We start from the raw sequence: 23,972 nt of genomic DNA on the forward strand, positions 1-23,972 counted from the left end.
TAAGGCGTACTCTTAAATGTTTATGAGAGCTTTAGAATTATGGGTATTTTCATTTCCTTTTTGGTTGCTGTGCTCGTGTATAAGTTTTATTTTCTCGCGTATGTCATCTTCGATATTAATAAGATAGGTAATCGTAATGCCATTCGAGGTCGTATAGGCAGTTGTGCTCGAGGACAGGGCATACCACTCAGGGATGGGGGGCAGGCAAATGGGGCGCACCAAGCGAGAAAATATAAAGGGATCAACTGTGTTGACAAGGGCATTTGATGAGCTATAAAAGTTAAGAGATATTAATAAACGTGCAAATATATATATTAAAAGTGTGTTATTATGTATCTTACCCTTTATATATGCTTCCTATAAGGTATACCTTATAGGGACTCTCGTCATAGTCATTAAAAGCAATCGAGTGCTCTCCAGTGATAATGCCATATCGCATCACATCGACAGTATCAATGCATTGTTTCTCGACAATAACCGAATAAGCACTGATTATTTTACCCAGGCATCTAAAGGAGAAATTGGACGTGGTCATGGCATTTGTGAATAGACTCACGGTCCAAGGAATGTCCTTTACTCCTAGCACTGTTATGCCACACTCAGGAACGCATTGGAGGCGATTTTGTTTCTTCTCAAGAATCCAAGCCGGGGAGGTGGCACTTGGAAGTTCCACGCAGGTTCGAGTTTGCCAAGAAGTCCTTCCCTTTGGCTTGTAACCTGAAGCGCAGGTTACGTTGGCAACGGTTCCAGTGAACAACTTGGTCGACTTGAGTGTGCAATCCCTTGTGTCTCCATTGTAACGACATGCAGATCGAATTGAGGGATCCTTGGTAAAAATCCTTCTGTGGCACCTCGAGATGCAATCCGGCCATGGCCCTTGCCACTTTCGATTGAGGCAGAGATTAAGATCACTGCCGTACAGCTGTGTGTTGTTAGAGCAACTCAATCGCACCACAGTGGAGTCCGCTATTTCTGCACCCACCCTATAGGGCAGGACATTAAAGAGGGTTTTTACCTGAAGATTTTTCAGGTTTGCTGGTATTCTGCAGCCCGAAGACTGACGAGTAAATATTCGGTGGGCATCTAATCCATTGGTAGAAACCAGTGATGTGGTGCGATTTGTGCCATTTCGGTCTTCGATGAGAGTCGCAGGCACAAGCTTACCAAGTGTTTTTCCGCAAATGGCATACTCTTCATCCGACTTGTCCCAGCAATTAATTTCCCCATCGCATGCCTTGCTTTTCGCTAAACATCCTCCGTAGGCACAGCGGAATGTATCGTTGGGACACTCGGAAATTAGGCAAAATGCATTGGCTTCATCGCTGCCATCCTGGCAGTCCTTGATGCCATCACAAACGTATTTGAAATCAAGGCATTCCGATGTTGATTGACATTTCAAGTGATTTTCTCTGAAAAGAGAAATAATTTAAAACGTCGTTTGTAATCATCAAAGGCCTAACACCTATCACTCAGCTGATAATACTTTTAATACTTATTACCCACACTGATATTTCTTTCTTTATTGAATTATGTCAACTTTATTATGATAGGCACCGTGCAGAACATATATGTATATATTGTGTATACTGAACTGGACCTTTATTAATGTCAAACTTACGTGCATTTAAGCGATGAAACATTTTCTTCAGAATTCAATTGGGTTTGATTTTTGTTACAATGGATTGGGTGTTCGTCGGTTCCGTCCCAACAGTCTAATTTGCCATCACAACGCTTGAATTTCTGGTAGCAGCCTCCATATGAACACTTATACTCCGGGCAGATCTCTTGGAAGCATTCAACAAAGCTCTCATCGCTGCCATCGTTACAATCCTTATGAGCATCACATCTATTGGAGTCAGGTATCACCTGGCCATCGCGGCATGTAAAGCCAGATTGTGCTTTGAATTAAAATTTCTATAGTTTCGCTTTCAAAAAATAATTATCTTAGTGCGCTATTAAAAAACTAACCCATTTGGAGGAATGTAAATAGCAAGCATATGATGGACACTAAAAAATCACGATTAATCATTACTGGTTGAGCTCAAGAACTAAATGATGTCGAGAATAAAAAATCGATTCCTATATACCCATTGCCTCAGAATCTCACTTTAATTATTAATTTATATAAAACAGGCCGCGTGAGTAATCAGCTTATTTTCCTTGTACAATACTGGACTTAAATAAATTATTGGCGACTTTTATATACCCCATTTACTATATCTTAATAGTCCATTTGTATTATTTTGTATATTATTTATAAATTTCGGCCTAATGCTTGCGGCATTAGAATGATAAAATATAAATAGAATATAAATCTAATATATATTTTTTTTCATTATCATATTATTTTATAAATATGATTTTCTGGCGACCAACGCATTTTTTATTTCGTATTACCCCTTTAAAATGAAATCCCAGGGGGTACGAATGTACTCAATATGCGCACATAAGTAATAATAAATCATTACTCTTTAAAAAAAAGAAGAAAGTATGTTGGATGGACGATTGTTTGTTATCCGTCTGTTTAAGTATACTGATAAGCACACATACGCGAAATCAGCTGGTCTGGGCATTCGTCTCTGTCTCTGTTGAAAATACTTACTTGGTTTAACTTCTTTAACTTCAAGTAAACACCATAATGGGTTCAAAATTAGTTGTATAACCATTAGTTTAAAAGTTTCTCCAGGTGGTTCAGTTTCTCTAAAGCGTTTAAATATCCTAAGAAAACGAACTGTCCTATTAATCAGGCCCATCTAAATTTTATGGTTCACGTGTGAGGAATCTCACAATCACCAAATAGCTTAATCGGTTTACGTCGTCGTGGAGTTGATTTTAGAGTGGATATTGATGAAACTCTTTGGTGACATGTTCGAGTGTTGAATTATAAATTAAAATCCCAACGGAAAAGCGCGCCCAGTGCAGGGTGTTTGATGTTCTAATGGGTGGAAACTGGGATTGAGAATGGAATCGCTGTCTGTTTTGTGTTCTGTGCTCCGTGTGGGCTTCAACCCAAACGCCAGGCAACCCACACTTCCCCGCACACAAAATCAACTACAGGCAAAGCTACAAACTGCATTCGGCGTGGCCGAAGGGGCGTATTCGTTATCCGGATTGACGTGAGGCGAGTGGCACCGACGTAGCATCACCCGTGCATTGACAAATGAGCACAAATCGCACTGCCGGTTCGCCGTTGTTTTTTTTATCCCTCGCCGTTTCCCTATCTATCCCCTATCTGTGTTTTTCCGCCTTTTTTGTATGTCAACGGAATCGACTGGAAAGGGAAATGGCAGCGCATTTGCATTAAAGTCGCTTTGATTGGTCTTCCAGCAGGGATTTGGGACACTTTTAGTTCGCATCCATCCGTATGATCTTTCATTTTATGTTGGGAAATTCTCTTCAATTAAAAGTTAGAAAGACTTAACGTTCACGTTTTATAGACGGCCTTAAAAGTATTTAAACGCGTACTCCTCAACCCCTTTTGAAAATCGATATTCATATGTACATTAAAATAGAATAATATAAATCGCTGTTGCTCGTAGAGTAAAAGGGTATACTAGATTCGTTGAAAAGTATAGCATAGGCAGAAGGAAGCGTTTCCGATCATATGAAGTCTAGTCGATCTGGTCATGCGATCTGGTCTAACGCCCACAAACTTTCAAAAAGTTTTTGATATATTTTCATTTTTTCAGTAACGGGTATCAGATAGTCGGTGAACTCGACTATAGCGTTCTCTCTTGTTTTTTCTGTTAATCGACGGAATCGCAGTCCCTGGACACCTTATCACAAAAGACTTCTTAAAATAGAATGTATTAAATATCACAGTTCATTCTCCCCAGTGGGAACCATTTAATCTGGGTGAGACCTCATATTGATAATATGCTTGGCAAGATAGACCGAAGAAATTATTTTCTGCTCAGCAAAACATAATCAGAGTCTTACGAGATCCATTACCGCAATCCGAGCCTCAAGGCGGGTAAGAAGAAATAATGTTTCCTCAACTTTCCGCCAAACTTAGTAGCTCCAGAGGGGCATTGAGGAAGGAGGACAGTGAATAGCGGGATGGGTGTGCAAAGTTGCGCAAACCGGGCTCTTATCCAATTAAGTCATAACTCAATATGTGCTGAGAGATATGCACTTGGCCATTACTTAGGCAAAAGGCAAAAATTTGCTCTAATAACTTTTGAGTTTGCGCTTTCTTCCGTCTTCTTTGCTGCCGCTTGCCAGGAAGATAATTTTCACACCAGAGCTATGTAATTTGCCCTTCTGGGGCGAAGTTTTTGGAAGCAGATTTCAGTCTATGCAGAGCAACAGCTTCCCTTCCCTATTCCATCCATGCCCGATCCCCCAGTTCCCCTGTTCCCCAGTTCCCTTTTTCCCTTTTATGGCACCAGCGAGGCGTTGCCACAACTCATTTGGCATTGACCAGGATTGGACGTTGCCGCAGTCCTCCGTGACTGGGTCTACGGGCAGAACAGCCCCCTATCCAGGCCACCGTCCGCCCATCTGGATCCCCTAGCCAGCGGCTTCATCCACATCCGTATCCCTCATCCATCTGGCGTTGAGAGAGCGCGCGCATAAATTATTCATTTGTAATGTGCAGCATCTTTGGCCCCTGCTACTGCACTGAGAAAATTTAATCCTCCAAGTAATATGCATATATTTAGTAGTTGAGTAGCATCAACGCGATTCTAGAATCAGGAAAAGAGTTTTACCAATTCGTTATAAGTTATATAATAATTTGTATATCTTGTTAGTTGTAATATTATGTAAGCCCTATACATATATGCGTTATATACCATGTACTTTCTCTGTGTGGACATTCGGCTACTGGATCTGGAGTCTGGATTCCCAGCCCGAAGTTCTGTGTGCACTTTTGGCACAGGATATGACACTGACACTCAGCGCCGGCGCTCGTCCTGCGTCAACAACTTCCTTGGCTGCTGCTGGCGTTTACTTTGGTTTGTAATTTCCTTCTGGAGCTGGGGCCGTGGCTAAAAGAAACACAGCAAGAAATGGCACAGAAACCCCAAGAAGTACACGGGAATACGACGACTGCAGCTGGACGGGTCTGGCAGACACGCTCCTCCCGGGTCCCAGAACTCATCCTTTGCTGGTTTACCGCTTTCCACCGGGGAACGGCTCCGGCTGCAGCAATTGCAAACTTAAAGTTTGCTCTCCTTTTTGTGTGTGTCAAAAGTTGCATTTGCGAATTGAAAAATTATTTCCAGTTGCTTATGTGTATGCAGAGTGTGTCACTTACAAGAGGGTCGTACTGAATCTCTGAACTTTGGCAGCGAAGCGAGCAGACCGTTTCAATGACAAAATAGAAAGTTGTTGACTCAGTTTCCTCAGTTTCCAGCTCCTGAGCATAAGTTTTTAACCAGGACCAGCTTCAAAGTAGGCGCCCCTTTTAATTACAGGCACATACACGACCCGGTTATGTTTTAATATTATACGTTGCCTGGCTTGATCTTCTTAAGCCATAAACAGTGGTGGAGCCGCACAAGGAGGCACATTAATTAATTAAAAACGTAATGGAAAAGCCTAATGGAGTGAGGTGTAGGGCTCTGGCCAAACGGTGGAGCCGCAAAATGAATAGCATACACTTCTCTTGCCTGGCTCAAGTTGTGTCACTGAGGTAGATAGAGCTGGTTGCCACGGAATAAATTCTAGAGTAGGGTAATTTGATAAAAGCAAATTATATTATAATATAAAGTTTTGCAGGTCACTAGCTAGCACGAATTTGGTCAACAGAAAATTTTAAATTTTCGAAAAATTAACTTCAGTATAACTAAATAAATGAATAATGTAATCAATTTGGCCACTGACCAATAGAAATAAACTTAATTATTCTCATTTTTATATGGTACGCTCAACGTAAATGGGGACTTTTATTTAAACGCGCTTCTGTAAATTTATTTTAAAGACATAATTGTAGGTTAAAAGAAACCAGCTTTTGCTTTTTGTAATTTCATGTATAATGTGTTCTGTTTTTTTCAGCCGAATACCAAATTCTGAGCACATACTGCTCTGGTAAAATGATTATTTATCTATTTTCGTATGAATTTAATCGTTGCTTTATTAACTTTTAGCTCTTGATAATGGCTAGTATTAAATTTATAATTTTTTAAGCACCCAGTACTTTGATTTGAAACGACTTTGTTGACTTCGCTTGACCACAAATTTGTCAACAGGCATGGCCACCAACCCACACATTCGCACACCAAAATCATGGCCAAAAGCCGCAGACACGCACGTGCCATGCAAAAGCGGAAACGGAAACACGCCATGTGAGCGCCTGTGTGTGGGGCTTGTTTATTGGCGTTTGCACAGTCTTTGGCAATTATTTAGTTACAGCTTGTTTATTTGTGTAGACGCAAAGCGGATATAAAAGTTTGCTGGTTTAAATGTGTGCTAAAAAAAGTTATGGTTGCGAATTAGCTTGTGGCTCCTACACAAGTGCACAAAATGTTCAAGAGGATGCACTTGCGACTCAAATACCGGAACCGGATGCTAGAGGACAGCGGCTTGAAATTCTTTACTGTTTAAACATAATTAAAATTCCAAGACTATTTCAGTTGGTTACATCCTTCTGCCATGGCACTCATCGTTTGAACTGATTGCGGGTAGCCTCATTAAAAGGCCAACCGCGGAAGAACATTTTGCCACCACTTCAATTGGACAATCTTCTGACTTGACCGCCTATATAAGCTCTTCAAAAAAATCGTTGAATTTTGATCGTTAGATTTTTGACTAAATCTACAGAAGATGCATCCTTTTCGAGGGCTAAACTGCTTTCGATAACTAAGAAAGATAAAACAATAATTTCCAATATCCTAATTGAATGCTAAGTTTGTAGTTACTTATTTTTTTCAGTGGACTTGTCAAACCAGAGACTGTCTCTTAACTAATAACCGTATCTACTGGCCGTCTGCTTGTGACAGGACATTGCCTAATTAAAATGGCAAATCATCAGCCACAAACAAGGACTTTGGCAACACTCGTCGCACGGTAACACAAACAACAGCAAGCGAGGCAGCACCACCGAATTGGGATGCAAATTTATGCGCCGCCTGGTCAAAAAACAGACCGAAAGTGGTCCAAAAAACCCAAACCTCTTCGAACCCCCGAAAAACGAGCGATCAAAATTATGCAGATACGCACATACGGACACATTTAGCGCAGATACATTGACACATCTGCGGGACTTTACAATGGCGTCCATGATGAATTTTCGGAACTGCATTTTAGCCAGATTGGAAATAAATTTAAATTTGATAAACGATTCGTTGGCCAACTCTTGGCTGCTCATTTGTCGCCCTGACGAAAATTGATTGGTTGACATGATTTTCATGAAACTTTGAAAGGATTTCCAACTTATTGGATAACTAATTTCCATACTTTTTAGCTGGTCAATACTGCAGCTCGCTAGCAGTTATCTATTTAGTCATTAAGCTTTGCTTCCGCAAAAAGTAAACATAAAAATAAAAGTTTCACCATTACCACAATGTTTTGACCCTAATTAAAATATCTTACCCTATATTTCTGTGCAAAGTTATCGTCCTTTATCAATTGCCAAACGAGAGAATAAATGCAGAGGGTAATAAATGTGGTACAGATTTGCTTAATTAAAGGGGCAAGACTATCCCCGCGTTAAACGTGTCTATGTGCACCGTGAGACCTTCGATAGGCTCCGCGAGAACATCGCACTCAAGCGGCTTTTATGAAATCGCCAAAGGGCCATTGAAGTCCTGCCAGTGTCCCGACATCCTGGTTGCCCATGGACTCGTCGAGTGTCCTAGTGGCTGGCGCTCCACCCTGTTTATAGTTGACCGACACTTGTCATACTCCGTGGCATGTTAAAATGGATGGCCCACTGCGGATGGGCGAGGAATTGCATTTTTAAAGAGCGGAAGCCAGCCGATACATAAATTCCAATGCAAAGTGCCATATCCCACACATAGATCATTATGTCCTGCCCGCATGTGGGATCAAGATACCACTGCCTGGCTTTTTTAGGCTCAGAGTCATTCTGTGGCTTGGCAATTAAGTCAAAGCTAACGATGCCGACCCAGACGCCCACACAGACAACTAGCCAGATTCAGATACAGATATAAACAGTCACACACTCGCCACATTTGCCTCGTTGTGGAAAAATACGTTGGCAGCAATAATTAATTAGATACACAATAAATTACTCATACGCCAGTGGCAGCCCACAAGAGAAAAGAGACAAAACGTGTCTAGTTTTTCACAAGGCCTGGAAATAATGGAACGAGTTGCGAGTCTCTGGACTCGAAAGCAATTTATGTTGAATTTTTAACCTTTGGGAATCCATCCCAGGTTATTCATGGGAGGCACTCACAAGAGCAATCAAGCAATGCCAAAGATACAAGTTGGTTTTTTATTTAAATAGACAGAATAAAGTTTCGTGCTCCAAATTCTGTAAAAGTCTCTAAAAGTAAGACTTTTTTATGAACACATACTTTATGGCGTTTTAAAGTATTTTCTAAAGTCAAATTTAAATACTAATTTGAAACATTTTTTTAGAATAATGGAGTTAGTATGCTGGATCTTTCAACATATAAAATTTTGGAACTATGCTTAGCAAAATACGTAATTTGCCAGATTGTGGCTTGTAGAGTTCAATGGATTAATATATTTTAGGTCAACGTTCCTTAACGATAGTAAGTTATATTATTTTTTTGCGAATTTTCCAGACGTACTACCATGGCAAACAGTAAAGACCGAGAGGCAAGAGCTCGGAAATCACTAAACAATGAAAGAAAAGGAGGGCGAAATAAAACCCGGCACAGATTGCTTGAGTTAGAGAAATATGACAACAGAAAGGAAGTCAACGGCAACAAGAACTATAATTTCCTAAAGGACTTAATTATTTTATAATAAGCACATGACGCCAGAGAGGAGCGGTGCGCAGGGGTATTAGCCCGTCTGTAGGACTGTGGCGAAAAGGACGAAAGGATGCCTCAGAAATGCAGCGCAAAAGTTGCAAAAGTTTTTTTCCACTCGACAATCGGTCAAAGGAGTGGAAAGAGGTATACTGCCAGAGGGGCAGTGGGAACCCCAAGCATAAATAGTGAAAATATAACGGATTGCTGTTTTCGTTCTGCACGCTTTTCCAGCAACTCTGCAGCTTTGCTTTTTAAAATAAGTTTATGGTCGAGTAAATCTAAGCAATTAATATTGATTTACTAAAGTTGTGGCGGCTCTTTAGTCAGCTTTTGGTCACGCTTTTTGGTCAGGGCCAAGATTGAACGCAGCTACCATGAAAAAAGTAAAAATAAACAACTCCTTTAAATAGACTGCTATGTAAATACATAAGAAACAGAAGCTCCAAAAGATGGGACGCTGCCGAAGTAAACTCAAATTTAAATTAATTCCGTCACTCTATTAGCTGGAAATTAAAGTTGGCTTTGTCTTATTTAATTAGCTCTGGAGTCATATCTCGATTAGAGCCCTATTTGCATAAACTTCAATCCTCTGTCGCTGAGGCGACGAAATTTCCATTCGAGGGCACTTGCCATAGCATTAGGCCTGCATAAATTTGCATTACGCATACGCCCAGTGTGCCAGCGTCCTGTGGCAAACACGGACAAACATTTAAACACTTCAAAAACAATATAAATTCATTCAGAGCACGGTCGGCCATATCCCCACCATAACCATAAGCAATAAAACACACAGACCACCACGCAGACATCGGATAGGCCAGGCCAACAATGCCGACAACTATGCCAACAACCATGCATAAATAAAGACCAATGCCAAACAATTGATACTTTGGCCGAAGGAACACAGCGAACGGCCATTGAACAATTTGTACGAATTTATATGTCCAGCGAAGAGAAGGTGGCCCAGACAGCGCACAACTAAACATTGAAACGAACAAGCCGAAATTTCCGGCCAGCTAGAGGGATTATACTCAGCTAGTGCTGCCAAATCATATAGCATTGCCACGTATTTACTCTTAAATTGTCTGGTTATTAATTCCACTTTGAGGAAAATATACAAGATGACCGTTATATTTTATGAGCCGTTTTTCATATGAAAAATAAATTTAAAATATGATTGTTTAAAGTTTTTCCCTGGAAACTTTTTTAATGTGGCAAGCTGTGTGGGACAATGACCAGCATCACTCACAGCTATATCTTCAGTTTTGAGCCCGAAACCTGAGCCCAACCTCTGCAAATTCATTTGAATTGCAAAACAAACACGAGAGACTTGACGACATAAGCCTATAGGACTATATACACATATATACTCGTTGGACGGGAGTCCAGCTAAACGAGCTTAATCATGTTGTAAATTTGCATAATTTGACGTGAATGCGAGCGTGTGTGCGTATCGTAAGGAGCATAGATGTCCCTGAAAGACAGTCAGATATATAATGCACCTTTGCTATATGTCTTAAAATATTCGACAGCCATCAATGACTATTTTCGAAATAAAAACTTGTACAGAAAATAATTCCACATTATACATTCAACTTAATTAATTCAACACCCTTGGGTTGAATTATGCAGAAAATGCATAAAATCCTTTTCACTTGGGCTTCATAAAAAATAACATTTTATGGGTAAACAAAAAAATTATTTTTATTTTGAAAAACTTGGAATCAAAATATAAGCAAAATTTTGTACGAATAATATATCTTTTCTGAAGCGTTTAATTTTGTTGTAGTGTATATGTAATGTAAATTTCAGGTTGTCTTAGAATCGCCAATTAAAACACTAGTGGCAATTGCATGGAAAAAACGAACTCAGAAAATCATCATATGCAAACGCTTTAATTGAAATTTGATTGTGGTAATTAGCAGCGGCTGCCGGAGCTTTGGAATTTCCCTATTGGAACTTTTTATAAATAACAGATTTAAGCAAGTTGGATGTCCAACTTTTTCAGCACTCGCACGGATTTGCAGCCGTGCCGACCCCCTGCACAATCTCATTCTGCACTGTAATATAAATGTGAATATATCGACCCAACGAGTTTCCAACGAAGCGCCCTTTTTCCGCAGCCGTATCTGTCTGACATTATGACAACTTAATTGAAGGTTATGCAGGACATGCACGCAGGATATGCGTGGCCACTGTAGGACACTGATCACCCATCCAATTGCTCCAAGTGTGATTACACAATTACTTGTAGATGGCGCTTCAGTGTAACAATTCGCTTGCCATTTTAAAAGACTATATGGATCGGACAATGACAATGCCTGATACTGAAGGTTAAAAAAGTCATTCCAAAAATTGTTGAAAAAAGTCACCCATACCCTTAGCCCTTGCGATTTGGCAGGGGAGTTGTTGTGAGCTAGTCGGAAGAGTTACCACTTGTTTGCTAAATGGATTCTTCTTCAGGATACTAAGAGTTGCGCCCCTTAAAAGCTTGTCAGTTAATAGAAAACAAGTGACACCGCCTCCGGCCAGCTTCATAATTAAGTCTAAATGAACACCACGACCCCAGCGAAGGAACTGGACAGAACGAGCGGAATGGCGCTATGGCGAAAGGACGGAGTCCAGTTGAGTACATGCAAGTGTTTGCAGTTTAATGGAATTTTTAATTTCTGCCCCGCGCTGGGAATAGCTGACATTATTACAAATTTTTTACTATTATTAAAAATGCAGCAAACATTAAAAGCGACACAAATTTGCAGCCGAAAGTCGTGACAGGGCAGCTGGAGCTGGAGCTGGCGCTGGAAAGAAGGCAAAATGATTACTTAAGTGGACATGGTTCCCAACCTCCTTCGAAAGTCCGCTAGCCAGTGCAGAAAGAGTTCCAACAAAAAGACCAGCGCACTGGCCACCATGGCGAGCACCAGGGCAAAAATCGCCGGGGCAAAGTGCTCCAGGTCAACCTCTGCTTGCGAGGTCTTGAACAGGCTGCAATCCGGTCGTCGAACCATCCACTTTTTGTCGTTGTACTGTAGCAGGCCAGTAGCTCGGAGGTGAAGCAGTGCATGGGCCAGGTGCTCTCTCCACGGAGAACCCTTGGGCATCACGGATCCCGAGTCGTACGGTAGGTTGAACATGACCTCCTGCAGGTCGCAGAACTCCGCCTCATCCATTTGGAGGTCCAGAAGCAACCTGTACAAACGATCGATCGCCGTGTGGAATGCGAAGCGTCCTTGGATTACCCTCTCAGCTCCCTGCTGCAGGGTCAGGATATTGTGCTCTCCAGGCTTGCATATTTTCTTCCCGTACACATCCTTTACCAACTGATTGCTTGTGTTCGTGAAGATCGGAAAGTTGTACGATATATTTTCCATCCCAATCGCAAGGGTGCTGTCGTAAAGTGCCTGCAGGCTGACAATGGTCCTTGCGCTTTCGGAAAGCAGAGAGCCCACTATAAAGGCGCCGTAGAACTGCATCAGCATAAAACTGAATATACAACTAAGGCTGATCAGCAATCGAGTGGAAAAAAGGCGAAAGATCTCGGTGGCAGGACCCTGTTGCAGATACGTTTCCAGCATTGTAAACCAAACGAAGGACAACCCGTTCTCCATGAGGGAAAGCTTCCTCTCCTGCTTCATGTGAAACAGTAAAAGTATAGTGCTTCCAGTGACCAAAACCAGGACACACCACCACACCTGGTTGCTCAACGGCTCGAAGAATATGTTCCTGATGTGGCCGCGACGTGGGTGCCGAAAGAGAAAGTGAATGCTGCGGATTAAAAAGCGCTGTGAGGCTGGGAGCAAGTCAAGTTCGCTGTGATTTACTCACTTCTGGGTGTGCAGGACCGCCGAATACTGAACGTAGGGTTGCCTGTCCAGCACAAAGCGAATAGGACACACGGCCAAGTCCGCCGCGCGACTTGTCACCTGACCCATCACACCTGACCAACTGCCATTCTCCAGCAGTTCGCCCCACTTATCCGTTAAGCTTATGGCCAAGCTGCACTGGGAAAAAGGTGGTGTAATATTCTGATTAATGGATCACATCATAATCATTTTAATTGTTATTAACTTATTCTATATTTGGTATCATGGTCTTACTATTGTAAGAAAGACTTAGATATTCATTAAAACTTTTAAGATTTAATTTTTTAAATGTATTCGCAATGTGAATTCGTTTATATTGATATTATCAATATTCTTTAAGTTGTTTATATATAATAGTCAAGTAATTTCTTTCTCAGATTAAAATCACTCTTTTCTTTAAGTGAAACCCGGTTAATTAGAGCCTACTTCCCTGCTAGATCCAAGGACCCACCTGAGATTGAGCATGCGCTCAACGAGTTGAAACAACTGATAGGTCTTTCGCTGCATAGGGTCCAATTGCTGGAACTGCTTATCATCGGCCAGGTACTCCATGTCACCGAATCCAGGAGGCTTCTCTGTCAACTGCGAGATTGGGATGAAAGTGGTAGGTGAAAGGGGAGAGGTGTTTGGGACACAAGGGCATTTTGCCACCCACCACAGTACTTCCTATCCAAGTGACATTGAGAAAGTTGCGGCGCCGAATTACCCATGAGTTTTTAAAATTTTCGGACAATTGGAAACCACCTAAATGGGACCATGATCCCTTCTTTTCAATTATCAATGGTGTGTGAGCCCGCCGACTGATTCTGTATACGTCATAGAAAAGCAACGACGCACTGAAATCATTACATAGGATAATATTACTCAAGCTAAATTTGTATTTAGAACACTAAGCTTAAAAGTAATACTCTAGAAATTTAAACATTATTTTAATGTTGCGCAGGTGCGTATGCATATACATTCTACTTTACGTACGGCTTTGGAACTCTGCCTTACTTGTCTGCTCCCCTCAAGACCACTGTGATGTCGGCATCGATGCCCATTTTGTAGCCACTTAAGAGCTGGTCAATCAGATGCTCATCTGGTAGAGATTCGCGGACAGAACCAAGAATAAACCACGCCAGCGAGTTGTTAAAGTATCCGGCCTCGGAGGCCACCCCGAACACCTGACGCCTAACAAGGACATGCTCGAAATTCAGCACCAGGACCGCCGTGCGCGGAGACCCGTGGTACATGAGATCCTTGAAATTCACCGACATTTCTGGCCGGTAAAATTGCACACGATAGTTGGCCAACAATTTTTGGTGGCATTCAATTTTCCACTCGCCGTCAGCATCATCGCCCAGGACCACCAGGACCTGGCTCAAGTGCTGCGAACGCAAAAAGTCCTCGAAGGCTGCCAGCTCAAGGAAATTGGTATTTATGCTTTCAATTTGCAGCACGCGTAAAAATGCTGTTAAAATTATTAAAGGCCAAGAAATAACTTTCATTTGCAACTTAATCATTTTATATGGCCACTTTAGCACCGACTTCTTCTTTGGGGACTTGTGTTTGCTTTGTGCGGGGCCTTTGGCGTTTTTATAGGTTTTCATTTTCCCCTGCATGTGCATAATTTATTCACATTAATCATATCGGTGTGCCCTGGACGCATGCAAATTGTGCGGCTGACAAGAAAATTATTGTGAGGATGGATAATACGGCGATTACTTTGAAAGGAATGCGGTTTTGTGCAAGTGCGGCACAAAATAAATAATGGCAATTAAACAATTAACTTACGAAGAAGGGTGCCCCTTTAACAGGTACAAGAGTCTTTATAAAAATATTATAATTCTTACAGGGTTGTGTTATACTGAAAAAATTGTGGGCTTAGTTCGGTAATATTGGGTTTGAAAATGTAACTACGGTTGGGAAGTTACGCAGATCAAATGTTCACTTGTTTTTTCTTATTGTTTATAGTTTCTTTTTTGCAGTCAGCTGCTTTTATTTTTAGTATTTTTTTTATCTCAAATACCCCTGACTAACTGTTTGTTTTTATAAAACCATTCACACTTTCCCTAATAATAGGATGTGCACATTTTTTTTGCAGTCAATATGAACCAATAATAGGTATAAATATATTTTTGAGATTTTAGGAACTCAGCTGTTGAAAGTGGGCATTCCAAAAAAAGCTTCTATTATAGATTAGTGTTAAAGGAAGGTTCCAAAGCCGTTGATGAAATATGTTTTGTAGTCAAACTTTTTCTGTAGAAGTTTTTATTTTAATTTTAAGTTACTCTTTTATTTTAAATCCTTAAATATTGATTTCAGTTAGAAGGTTGCAATATTCTTGATCAGTATCAACAGCCAAGTCAATGTAGTCAAGATCTTCTGTGCGTTTATACGCACAGTCGACTTTCTTTGTATTTACTTTTTTTGTAGTATACAAGTCGCAACGGACTACTATAACATATATGTAGCTGTCATAGAAATACCTCGAAAAAATTAACCTTCATTGTTTTTCATCATATTTATGCTGACACGAGCCATTTAAATCTTTTTTTGGCAATCAGCTGTAGGTAGTCCAGCGTTTTTAAATATGAACTTAATACGACAATTATAGAGGAGTGACCGATAATTAGTGTATTCCTATAAGAGTGCAAATGGTGTTTCCAACTCAAATTACTGGCCGTTGTCCGGACCCGGTCGCCACATCGATCAGACTCCATTGACAGCCCCGATTCGGGGTGCACCTAGCAAAATGTGGGCTCCTGCCGGCATATACCAAAAATCCAATAACTAGACGCAACATTAAGCAGGACAAAGCTGCTGGCATTAGCGTGACATTATCCGGCTGCAGCCAAGAAGCTAGGAGAAACGACAAAAACGCGTGTTAGCATCCACGAAAGCGGAGCCAAGGACCTTAGCATGTGTCCCTGGAGAAGGGTTCTTTGTGGAGTTGGTGGAGCTGGGCGCCTGTGTGGGAAAGTGTGGCACAGAAAATGTTGCGAAACTTGAAAGCAAATCCTGCAGCTTGCAACTTAATTTCATGGCACGCGGCATACAACTCGCAGGCAACTTCATTCGGGCAATTTGCTTCACGACAGCTTGCCACGTGCCAAACTGGGAGAGGGAGCAGATAAGATGGTCGAAATGGGGGCGAGATAGAGTCCTGCAAGGACTTTAAGACTGCTCCGAAATTAAAAGGAATTACATTCAATTTGTTGACATTTTTGCGGATGCTCGCGGATGCTTGCGGATGCATCCCCGGGTGCGGATACGGATGCGAGTGCAGCTTCCCCTTTTGTCTTTGGCATCCTTTTGTGCTGCCCTGCTTAGCTGACTTTCAACGGTAATGACAAAAACATTTTGTGCAAGGCCACATGCAAATGAGCAGCAGAAAACTGAAACAGCGGCAGGAAGAACAAGGCCATTCAAATTTATTCATTGCGAACAGGGGAAATTCGCTGGCATTTTATCGCAAGATTTTCATCGAATACGCGAGTCGCTTGCTAAAAAATCTCAAGAGCACTGAAACTCTGTCTTCACACATGCAAGGAATGACAAAGAACAATTGCGCATACGCCCTGTTGCAGCCAGCTGAACGTTTAAATTTTCATTTTAAATTTGGTGCTTATACTTTCCACTGCTCTTAATAAACGTTTTGCAAATATGCCAGATAAAGGTGGCAAAATGCTTAATAATACCTCACATGAAAATATGATGCGTGCTCTTACCATTCTACAATTTAAATACCAAGCCGCAGGTATGTTTTTATGAAATTTTGTAAGCGAAAAGGCACCACTTATTTCGCTCAATTTTAAATGAATAAATAAAATGCATAAGAGATAGACAAATAAATGTTTCTTAATTTAATGTTACCAAGCCATTACAACCATTGCCATTACAATAGGCAAACTGCTACTGTTGTTATTTTATTTTCAGTTACATATTAAATAACACCCGTTAAAGCCTTTAAAGCATTTTTTTGGTCCAAAATAGTTGTTGTAAATATGTTAAAATAATGCTTTGCATTCCAAGCATGGACGTAATTTGTATACCCGCTACTCGTAGAGTAAATGGGCATACTAGATTGGTGGAAAATTATGTAACAGGGAGAAGGAAGCGTTTCCGACCATGTAAAGTATGTATATTCTTGATCAAGTTTGTGGACCCATGCTGCCACGCCAAGAACTGCCCACACATTTAAAAAAGGTTTTGATATTTTTTCATTTCAATTATTTTAATGCTCTTACTCATAACATAGCAACACGAAGAAGCAGCACAAAATAAACAACAAAATATTTTAATTAATTTGGCTCCCGAAATGGGGGCTGTTACTATTATTATTATTAAATGCGATTCCTTAAAGAAAATTATAAATTCTTCGTTGCGGGTATTATTTTTGTTGATTATTTTTACGTTTCAACTGCGGGGGATTTTAATTGTAGGTAAGTATGCTGGCGAACGGCAAAACTTGTCCATGGGCCAAATAAAAGCAGCGAACGAAAAAGGAAATGGAAAATCCCCTTCAGCCATGTGACGAAGCTCGTTATAAGTCCCTCGAAATGACGACAACAATATGCGACTCATACTTTTTGGCCTGCAGCGTTGGGTATAATGAATATAATTTGAGTACACTTTTTAATTTCTTTAGATTCCTTTATTTATTGTTTTCATATTTATTTTTTAATGTGTCTATCTCGCATTTTTAAGAACAAAAGTTTTATTTAATATGCACAAAACTGTTCACGCCACCATGTTACTTCTAGGATATTTAGTCAATACTTTTTAACATTATTTTTACGCCCAGAAGTTGAAGAATTATTCAAGTACTTATCCTCTAATATTTTAATTTCATAGAATTTTTCAGGTTTTTGCTCACTTTTTTCGACTGAGACTTGCATCCATTGTTAGTTTCCACACTTCATAGCCGTTTAATGTTAGCGCCAACGGTTTTATTTGCCAACAGCAATGGGCGAAAATTCTCCTTGCAGCTGGGACTGGGCCGCATAAAGTCAACTCATTATGAAATTACTGCTAGAAACTAAGCTCCGCCAAAAAGAAAGGAAAGAAGGGCTGGGACGAGAATGACTGGCAGCGGAAAGGAAAACAAATTAAATTTAATCGATTTGTGAAAAGCTGCCAGACAACAACTATATAGTGCAGGCAGGCGAAGTCCGGATCCGGATGGGTTGCATGGTAAATTAAGTGAGGGCGTGTCCGCACTCCAGACTACGGAAAGCGAACAGCGGACTCTAAGCCCAGGGCAGAGCCGCATTCAATCGGAGTAGCCCAGTAGCTCTTGGCCACTTGTCCAGTCTAAGCGCATTCTAAACAAATTAAAATTCAATTAAAAAGATGAAATGGCAGTTCTGGGCATGAAAATGCAGAGCTATGTTTTCTGGTGGAGTCTCTTAGTCTCGCTAAAGTGTAGTCAATTTCATTTAACTTAGCGGCAAGACGTTAATGATTGCACGGTAAAAAAATAATTTCATCTCGAGAGCACAGGAATTAAAGGTACATAATATATAAAAGACCTTACCCAGGATTAATCTCTGTGTAAAACAATAACCGCTGCATTGGTGGGAATTAAGGCCTCGTTCGTCACTCGAGTGGGACTTGAGCATCATTTCCAATTACGGGGACTCAATGCAGACGGCTTAGTGGCTGTCTTCGACCAAGAACGGGCGCTGATGATTTTTGGTTGTCGCCTCATCAGTGCCAGTCCTTTTGCCTGGCCAGGGTCATCGATGTGCCAGCTCTCATTACGGCCACTCCTGCGTCCTTTGGCGGGCTTAGCCGCCAACTCCCATTTTCCGGGCTGTCGTCCTCGTCCGTGGGCAGCATTAAAATCGGCGTCCCTCTCAGTTCACGCCATTACCGATTCTCATTCCCGATGCTCTTTTTGTGCGTCCCGGTTATGTTCGATTTGGCTTAATGGCCGCGAGCATGTTGTCACTGCTGGTGTAGTAATGAATTGGCTGCGGACCAGCCTTGGCCCTTCTGGTCGGATCAGTATTTGACCAATATTATGGCCTGATTTCCATATGATGGTTTCTTTGAAAGGAAGACGGCCTCTTCCTGGGTGATAGTAAGGAAAATAATCAACACGCCTATGCTTAGGTTACCTGGGCTCATAACACCTTTGTGAGTTTTATTAAACAATTTACTCAGAAATGGTAGACTGTATCAAATAAATATGTAAAAATTATAAAAGCCAAATATTTTCAAATATTCAAATTTTTACGATAGAAAAAGTTTACTTGGTTATATATTACAATCTTGGTGATGCGCAGAGTTTGTCTCGGTATACGAATATTTATTCATCATTTCTTACTGCAGTACGTTCCCATCCGAGTAAATGACCAATCGCTGTGGTATGCTGACATATCTCCAGCTCGATGGTCCACTCGAGGCATCGATCTGCAAATCATCTTTGTTCCAATTAAGCCCAGGTCTTCGGGTCACTTGACGCAATTACAGGGCTGGACAATCACCGCAAGAGGAATCGCCAGCCACTCGGACCCGACAATAAAGGAGCTTAATTTAAAATTTAAACCCTTTTTGCTGGAGGCGGCGACCGCAACGTTTCCTGCCCTATTCCTTGGTCCCGACCCAGGATGCACTGATGAAAAAAATATTTTTTTTTTTCCCTTCCGGCTGCGAGGGTTGGACGGAGAGACATCAAGAAGCAGGAGCAGGTGCAGGAGCAGGGGCAGGAGCAGTGGCCAGGACGACAGCAGGGCAAATAATTTTTACAAATTATACGCTCACATGCCAACTGCAAAAGGGAAGACAAACAAAAATCGAGGAGGCAAAAAATTATATAAAAAAGCGAGAAGCAGCAATCGGGCGATATCCTTGGAGAAAAGGCAATAACAAGTCGGTTCGATGATTGGGTCCGCTGCCGGACTCCGACTCGATTGACTGCACCAATAATAACTTCAAACAATGGTCGGCCAAGTAGTTCCCGCTTTCCGAGCTCCTTTTTTGCCGGTTCCGCAGTCGCCCATGTTTGTTTAATTTTTGCCACCGCTGCGTCTTGATTCGCTTTTTCATACCCTACTCAAAAGGGGAGATTCATTTAAAGCACAATTATAGCGGCGGTAAGACCAACTAAACATTGATAACAATTGTTCACTTAAGAAGGACAACTAATCTTGTAAAATCATTTTAAATTCGACATATCCAAATACACTTAGATTTAGAAAAAAACAGAATGGCATAGCAATGTATATTACAAATAAACTTCGAAAAATACCGAGTTTTATTGGCCTTAGAATTTTTGCTTTGCTCGTCATGTCACTAAACAAAGTTTTGTATAATTGAATTGTAATCAAATGTAAGGGTGTGCACCGTTCAAATAAGTTTATTTTCTTAAATTTTCTTTTCTACCTCCGCTGATGGCTGATGCCTCCGCTGCAATTGTTCCAATCGGCCGCCAACTGTTCGTTTCCGCTTTTGTTTTTCGCTTGGGCTTTCTTCTACTGAGGCAGCAAACAGGCTTCAAATTGAACGGAAGCTGGCCACGAGTTATGCCCCGCTAGCTGGCTACCCTTCCTCCGCCACCACCCACTACTCAGCTCCTGTCCAAGGACGAAGCGGAGGCATTGTTCCATGTCGTGACTCCTTCGGCTTTCCCAGCATCTTTTGTTGTCCTCCGGCGAGGATGGGTGGTGGAAAAGCTCCGGTGCCGCCCTTTTGTCGCTGCGCTTCCGCTAACCTTTTTTGTTCTGCTCCTTTTTTGCCGGCCCAATTTTTCCTGCTGCGCTGCTCAGTTTGATTTGCGCCGATTTCTTTTCATCGCAGTGTCCTTTAAAGCCTGATCCGTGCTCTGCCTTTGCCTTTTCCATCAATTTGATTTTGTTAGTTTCCATTTCATTGAATTCTCACATATCCGCATCCGCACTCGCATCCAGCTAGTTGGCGAAATTGTGCCATTAGTTGGCGATGTCCCTGCTTTCCTTTTTTCTTATTACTGTACACTTAAAGAAAAACGGCCCTTAAGAAATCCTTTGATTACATACATTTACTAGTTTAATTTGTTATATACGTACATTAATTTGAAAATTGGATTTCACAAAATCGACGAAAATAATAGACTTAACATAAATATTCCTGACATAATTTTCATGCACATAACATAATGTGTAAACTTTTTTCCAGTGCACTCTATACTATTCTATTGCGCCGCCGCCTTTTTTGTTGCTGCATTGTCTGCCGCGTTGTCGTGTTACCCTACTACAAAACAACAAAAGGGTTTCGGCCATAAAATAACCAATTTGCATAGTTTAGTTAGTTGGACGCTTCCGCCTGTGACACTTTTTCAGCGGGCCAGCGGAGGGTTAAGAGGGCGTGGGCGTGGCACGTAACCCGAAGGCGGGTCGGCCTATCCCCGGTTATCCTTTGCTGGCCATAATTGATGACTGTTGGTAACGAACAACAACAGGAAGAGCCAAAGCAATGACGAATTTTAAATTGCTTCTTTTTTCGTGTATAGATTCGAAATGAAAGTTAATGGAAAAGTTGGCTATAAAAATTGATTGCATATTCTTGTGTTCAAGTATGCGTTCGTCAGCAAAAATATATTGATTTAAAGCCGCTTAATTTAAGTACTTGATTAAGTTTACTAAGGGCTCACAACCAATTTCAAGTTAATTATGAATTTATAATCGTACGTTTTTTACTTTTCCACAGTAAAGCTTCTAAAAGAATTCAACTGTCCAGTTCAGAGTTAGAGTTCATGCTAAATTGTAGGCTATAATATCTTAAATATAGAGCATATATTAATCGACATTTTACGTGGCTGAACAAAAATTCAATTCTTTTCAGTATTTCTTGGTTTTATTTTTGCTTTATAATATAAGAAAATATAATAATAATAAAATATAACTCTTAAGCCCTTTTTGCTCCAGGCATTACAGAAAGTTACACTATTTAAAGCAGATTGAAGTGGTCTCTTGCTGAGATCAATTTGATTTTAATGCACTGCATTAACATAATTATTGATAATAATACAATAAAAAAAAAGGCATTCAATCACACTTTTTTCGACAAATGATTTGTGATGCGTTAGCGTATTAATAAATAATTTAATCATTAAATTACCCCATGATTAATTGTTATGCAAATGGCCCGGTGGTTAAATACAATTGAATGATACAGCCATAATTCCGCACTTTTTATTGCACCTTTTCAAATGCTTCCTCCTGGGCAGTTCTTAAATTCCTGGTAAAGTAAAACACTCGAAAACTGTTTGGGCGTGACCTGCGGCAGCTGCCAAAGCTTGACTGCAGACCATTCAATTTTTCCACTCTCCCTGAGGTCACTGGCTGCCAACAATTTTCATAATCATTTAACGGTTTCGCGGCTGGAAAATGGAGGCGTGGGGAGGAGCGGTTCAGGGCCACACTCAATGGCCATTAAGGTTATCGAAGAACGTTCGAAGAGGTCGTACTTGAAATGTGGCTGCAGGCCTCTGCCTCACACTTGGAATTATATTTAAGTCTGAAAAAATAGAACAAAAATAGTTATTTTCTCAACAAATAGATGTAGTGATTATTTATTAGACGTTATTACACGTTAACCAGATAACTATGGTACCCTGGTTGAAGTTGGCTTGCTGAATTATAAGACTTAATTTCATATGAAAGCTGCTTACCTTTTTTTTGAAAATATGTTTTACATCCACATAAAGTTTTAGTAATATTTGACTGGGACATAATTTCGTCTTAGATATATACAACATTTTTTATATCTATATAGTGTTGCGTAAAAAGTAGAAATTTGTGAATAAGTTTCGAGAATCGATGAAACTGGTGAAGCCGATCATTCTTAGCGGCATTCTTAAGGTGCGATTTTTTCGAGTGCAGTTCATCCCTGCCCATCTTTGCCCTTTTTTGGCGCGCACAAACCGCACACTCGACTCAACAAGGTGGCAACTTCCACCTGCTCCTGGTCTAATGCGGCTCGGAGTTGGGGCAACTTGGCCACTTGAGAGGCAGTCGACCAGGAAACGCGGAAATGGCACTGAACATCATCGCCGTCTTGGCCCGGCCAGAAGGTTGAAGAAGTTTAAAGCACTCGAGACACTTTGGCAACTTTCTTCTTGGGTGCAAAATGGGAGGGAGGCCACGAGGGTTTATCAAACTAACGACCTTTGTTGATGAGCGGTCGCCCTGCAGGGGCTTATTGATTTTCCAGCTGGAAAACTGAAACTGACGAGCGACGGGGAACTGCATCTGCATAATTGGCAATGAGTTATGCAGAATCAATGGATCTTTCCCAGGACTGACACATTAGAAGCTCGCCTGCGATAAGCTCGACAAATAAATGGAATGAAACTGCACTTAACGTCAACGCGATTGACAGCTCAGAGGTCGAGGAGCGAGAAGCTGTTTAAACTCTTAAAACGCTTTTTCCCGCTATGTTACACACCGAAATCGGCATCAAGAATGGGATGGGCTTACGTCCTCGGTCCACAAGACTCCTCGCTCTTTCCCTCAGCTTCCTCGCCCTTTTTATAACAAATTGGATTTTGGAAAAATCGCTCACCTTTCATTTCACCTGGATTAATGGCGCCGAGGCGAGCGATGAGTCTCTGGCGCACACAATGGCGAAGTGTCGACGGCTAAGTGGTGGGTTACAGCGTGTTACACCTGGCAAAATATCACACTTAACTGGGATTTAAAAGAGGGGGACATCGAAGGATTTTATTTAAATATGGGCTAGCCATTTACGGGTTTTTTCTACAATTTGGTCCAAAAAACTTAGTTCCAAATCACATAATTTGTCAAAGAAATCCATATAAAATGTAGTTTGGTTGTAGTTCTAGCTTGTGCCAGGGCACCCTAAGAGTTTATTAAGGTTTAAATAAATTAAATTTAAATGAAATCACGGTTATACTTAACAAACTTAACTAAATAAATTAAATAGCTCTATAATAAATATTTGTATAAACCGTTTCCTATTGAATCGATTATCCGATTATTTATTTAATCGCTTCCATCGCTGTAAGTTATCAAATGTCAGTTTCTCTTAGTGTGACAGATTCTACCAGCAGGGGATCTGAAAAATGCTTTTCTTCACCTGTTTTTTAGCCAAATGGACTCGCTGGGATTTTGCACGCTGATTGGGCGAACTGCCAGTTTGGACACCTGTAATACGATGAATAAATTAAGTGGTTAAGTTAAAGTAATTGAAAAGCGATTAAGTTGGA

General features: G+C 40.9%; 2 protein-coding genes and 1 long non-coding RNA gene across 4 annotated transcripts; all 3 read right to left on the reverse strand.

Moving 5' to 3' along the window:
• Positions 1-12: 12 nt before the first annotated feature.
• LOC26534986 (modular serine protease) lies at positions 13-1,972 on the reverse strand. Its single transcript, XM_039376259.1, has 4 exons — positions 1,969-1,972; positions 1,619-1,898; positions 342-1,409; positions 13-271 (listed from the first exon to the last, which is right to left on the reverse strand). The coding sequence occupies exons 1-4, from the start codon at positions 1,970-1,972 to the stop codon at positions 13-15; spliced, it is 1,611 nt and encodes a 536-aa protein (XP_039232193.1).
• A 9,615-nt stretch (positions 1,973-11,587) lies between these two features.
• LOC6539878 (glutamate [NMDA] receptor subunit 1) lies at positions 11,588-14,305 on the reverse strand. The gene is made up of 5 exons (XM_002086726.3): positions 13,772-14,305; positions 13,431-13,611; positions 13,227-13,357; positions 12,738-12,908; positions 11,588-12,677 (listed from the first exon to the last, which is right to left on the reverse strand). The coding sequence occupies exons 1-5, from the start codon at positions 14,278-14,280 to the stop codon at positions 11,735-11,737; spliced, it is 1,935 nt and encodes a 644-aa protein (XP_002086762.3). The 5' UTR covers positions 14,281-14,305; the 3' UTR covers positions 11,588-11,734.
• Positions 14,306-19,987: 5,682 nt separating this feature from the next.
• On the reverse strand, positions 19,988-20,882 carry LOC26535745. Of its 2 annotated transcripts, none has more exons than XR_005561676.2 (2): positions 20,812-20,882; positions 19,988-20,739 (listed from the first exon to the last, which is right to left on the reverse strand). It is a non-coding gene; the product is annotated as an uncharacterized LOC26535745 (long non-coding RNA). The 2 variants fall into 2 exon arrangements; XR_001453705.3 differs by having other exon boundaries at positions 19,988-20,756.
• Between the last annotated feature and the right edge of the window lie 3,090 nt (positions 20,883-23,972).

This window comes from Drosophila yakuba, chromosome 3R (genome assembly GCF_016746365.2).
Source record: "Drosophila yakuba strain Tai18E2 chromosome 3R, Prin_Dyak_Tai18E2_2.1, whole genome shotgun sequence".
Taxonomy (NCBI): domain Eukaryota; kingdom Metazoa; phylum Arthropoda; class Insecta; order Diptera; family Drosophilidae; genus Drosophila; species Drosophila yakuba.

Coding starts and splice junctions, on each gene's coding strand:
- LOC26534986 (XM_039376259.1), bottom strand. Junction 1,410..1,618: donor GTTTCATCGCTTAAATGCAC/GTAAGTTTGACA, acceptor TTCTCTTTTCAG/AGAAAATCACTTGAAATGTC. Junction 272..341: donor ATAGGAAGCATATATAAAGG/GTAAGATACATA, acceptor TAACTTTTATAG/CTCATCAAATGCCCTTGTCA.
- LOC6539878 (XM_002086726.3), bottom strand. CDS start 14,280: ATGATTAAGTTGCAAATGAAAGTTATTTCTTGGCCTTTAATAATTTTA. Junction 12,909..13,226: donor GAGCGCATGCTCAATCTCAG/GTGGGTCCTTGG, acceptor TTCCCAGTGCAG/CTTGGCCATAAGCTTAACGG. Junction 12,678..12,737: donor GCGGTCCTGCACACCCAGAA/GTGAGTAAATCA, acceptor TTTAATCCGCAG/CATTCACTTTCTCTTTCGGC.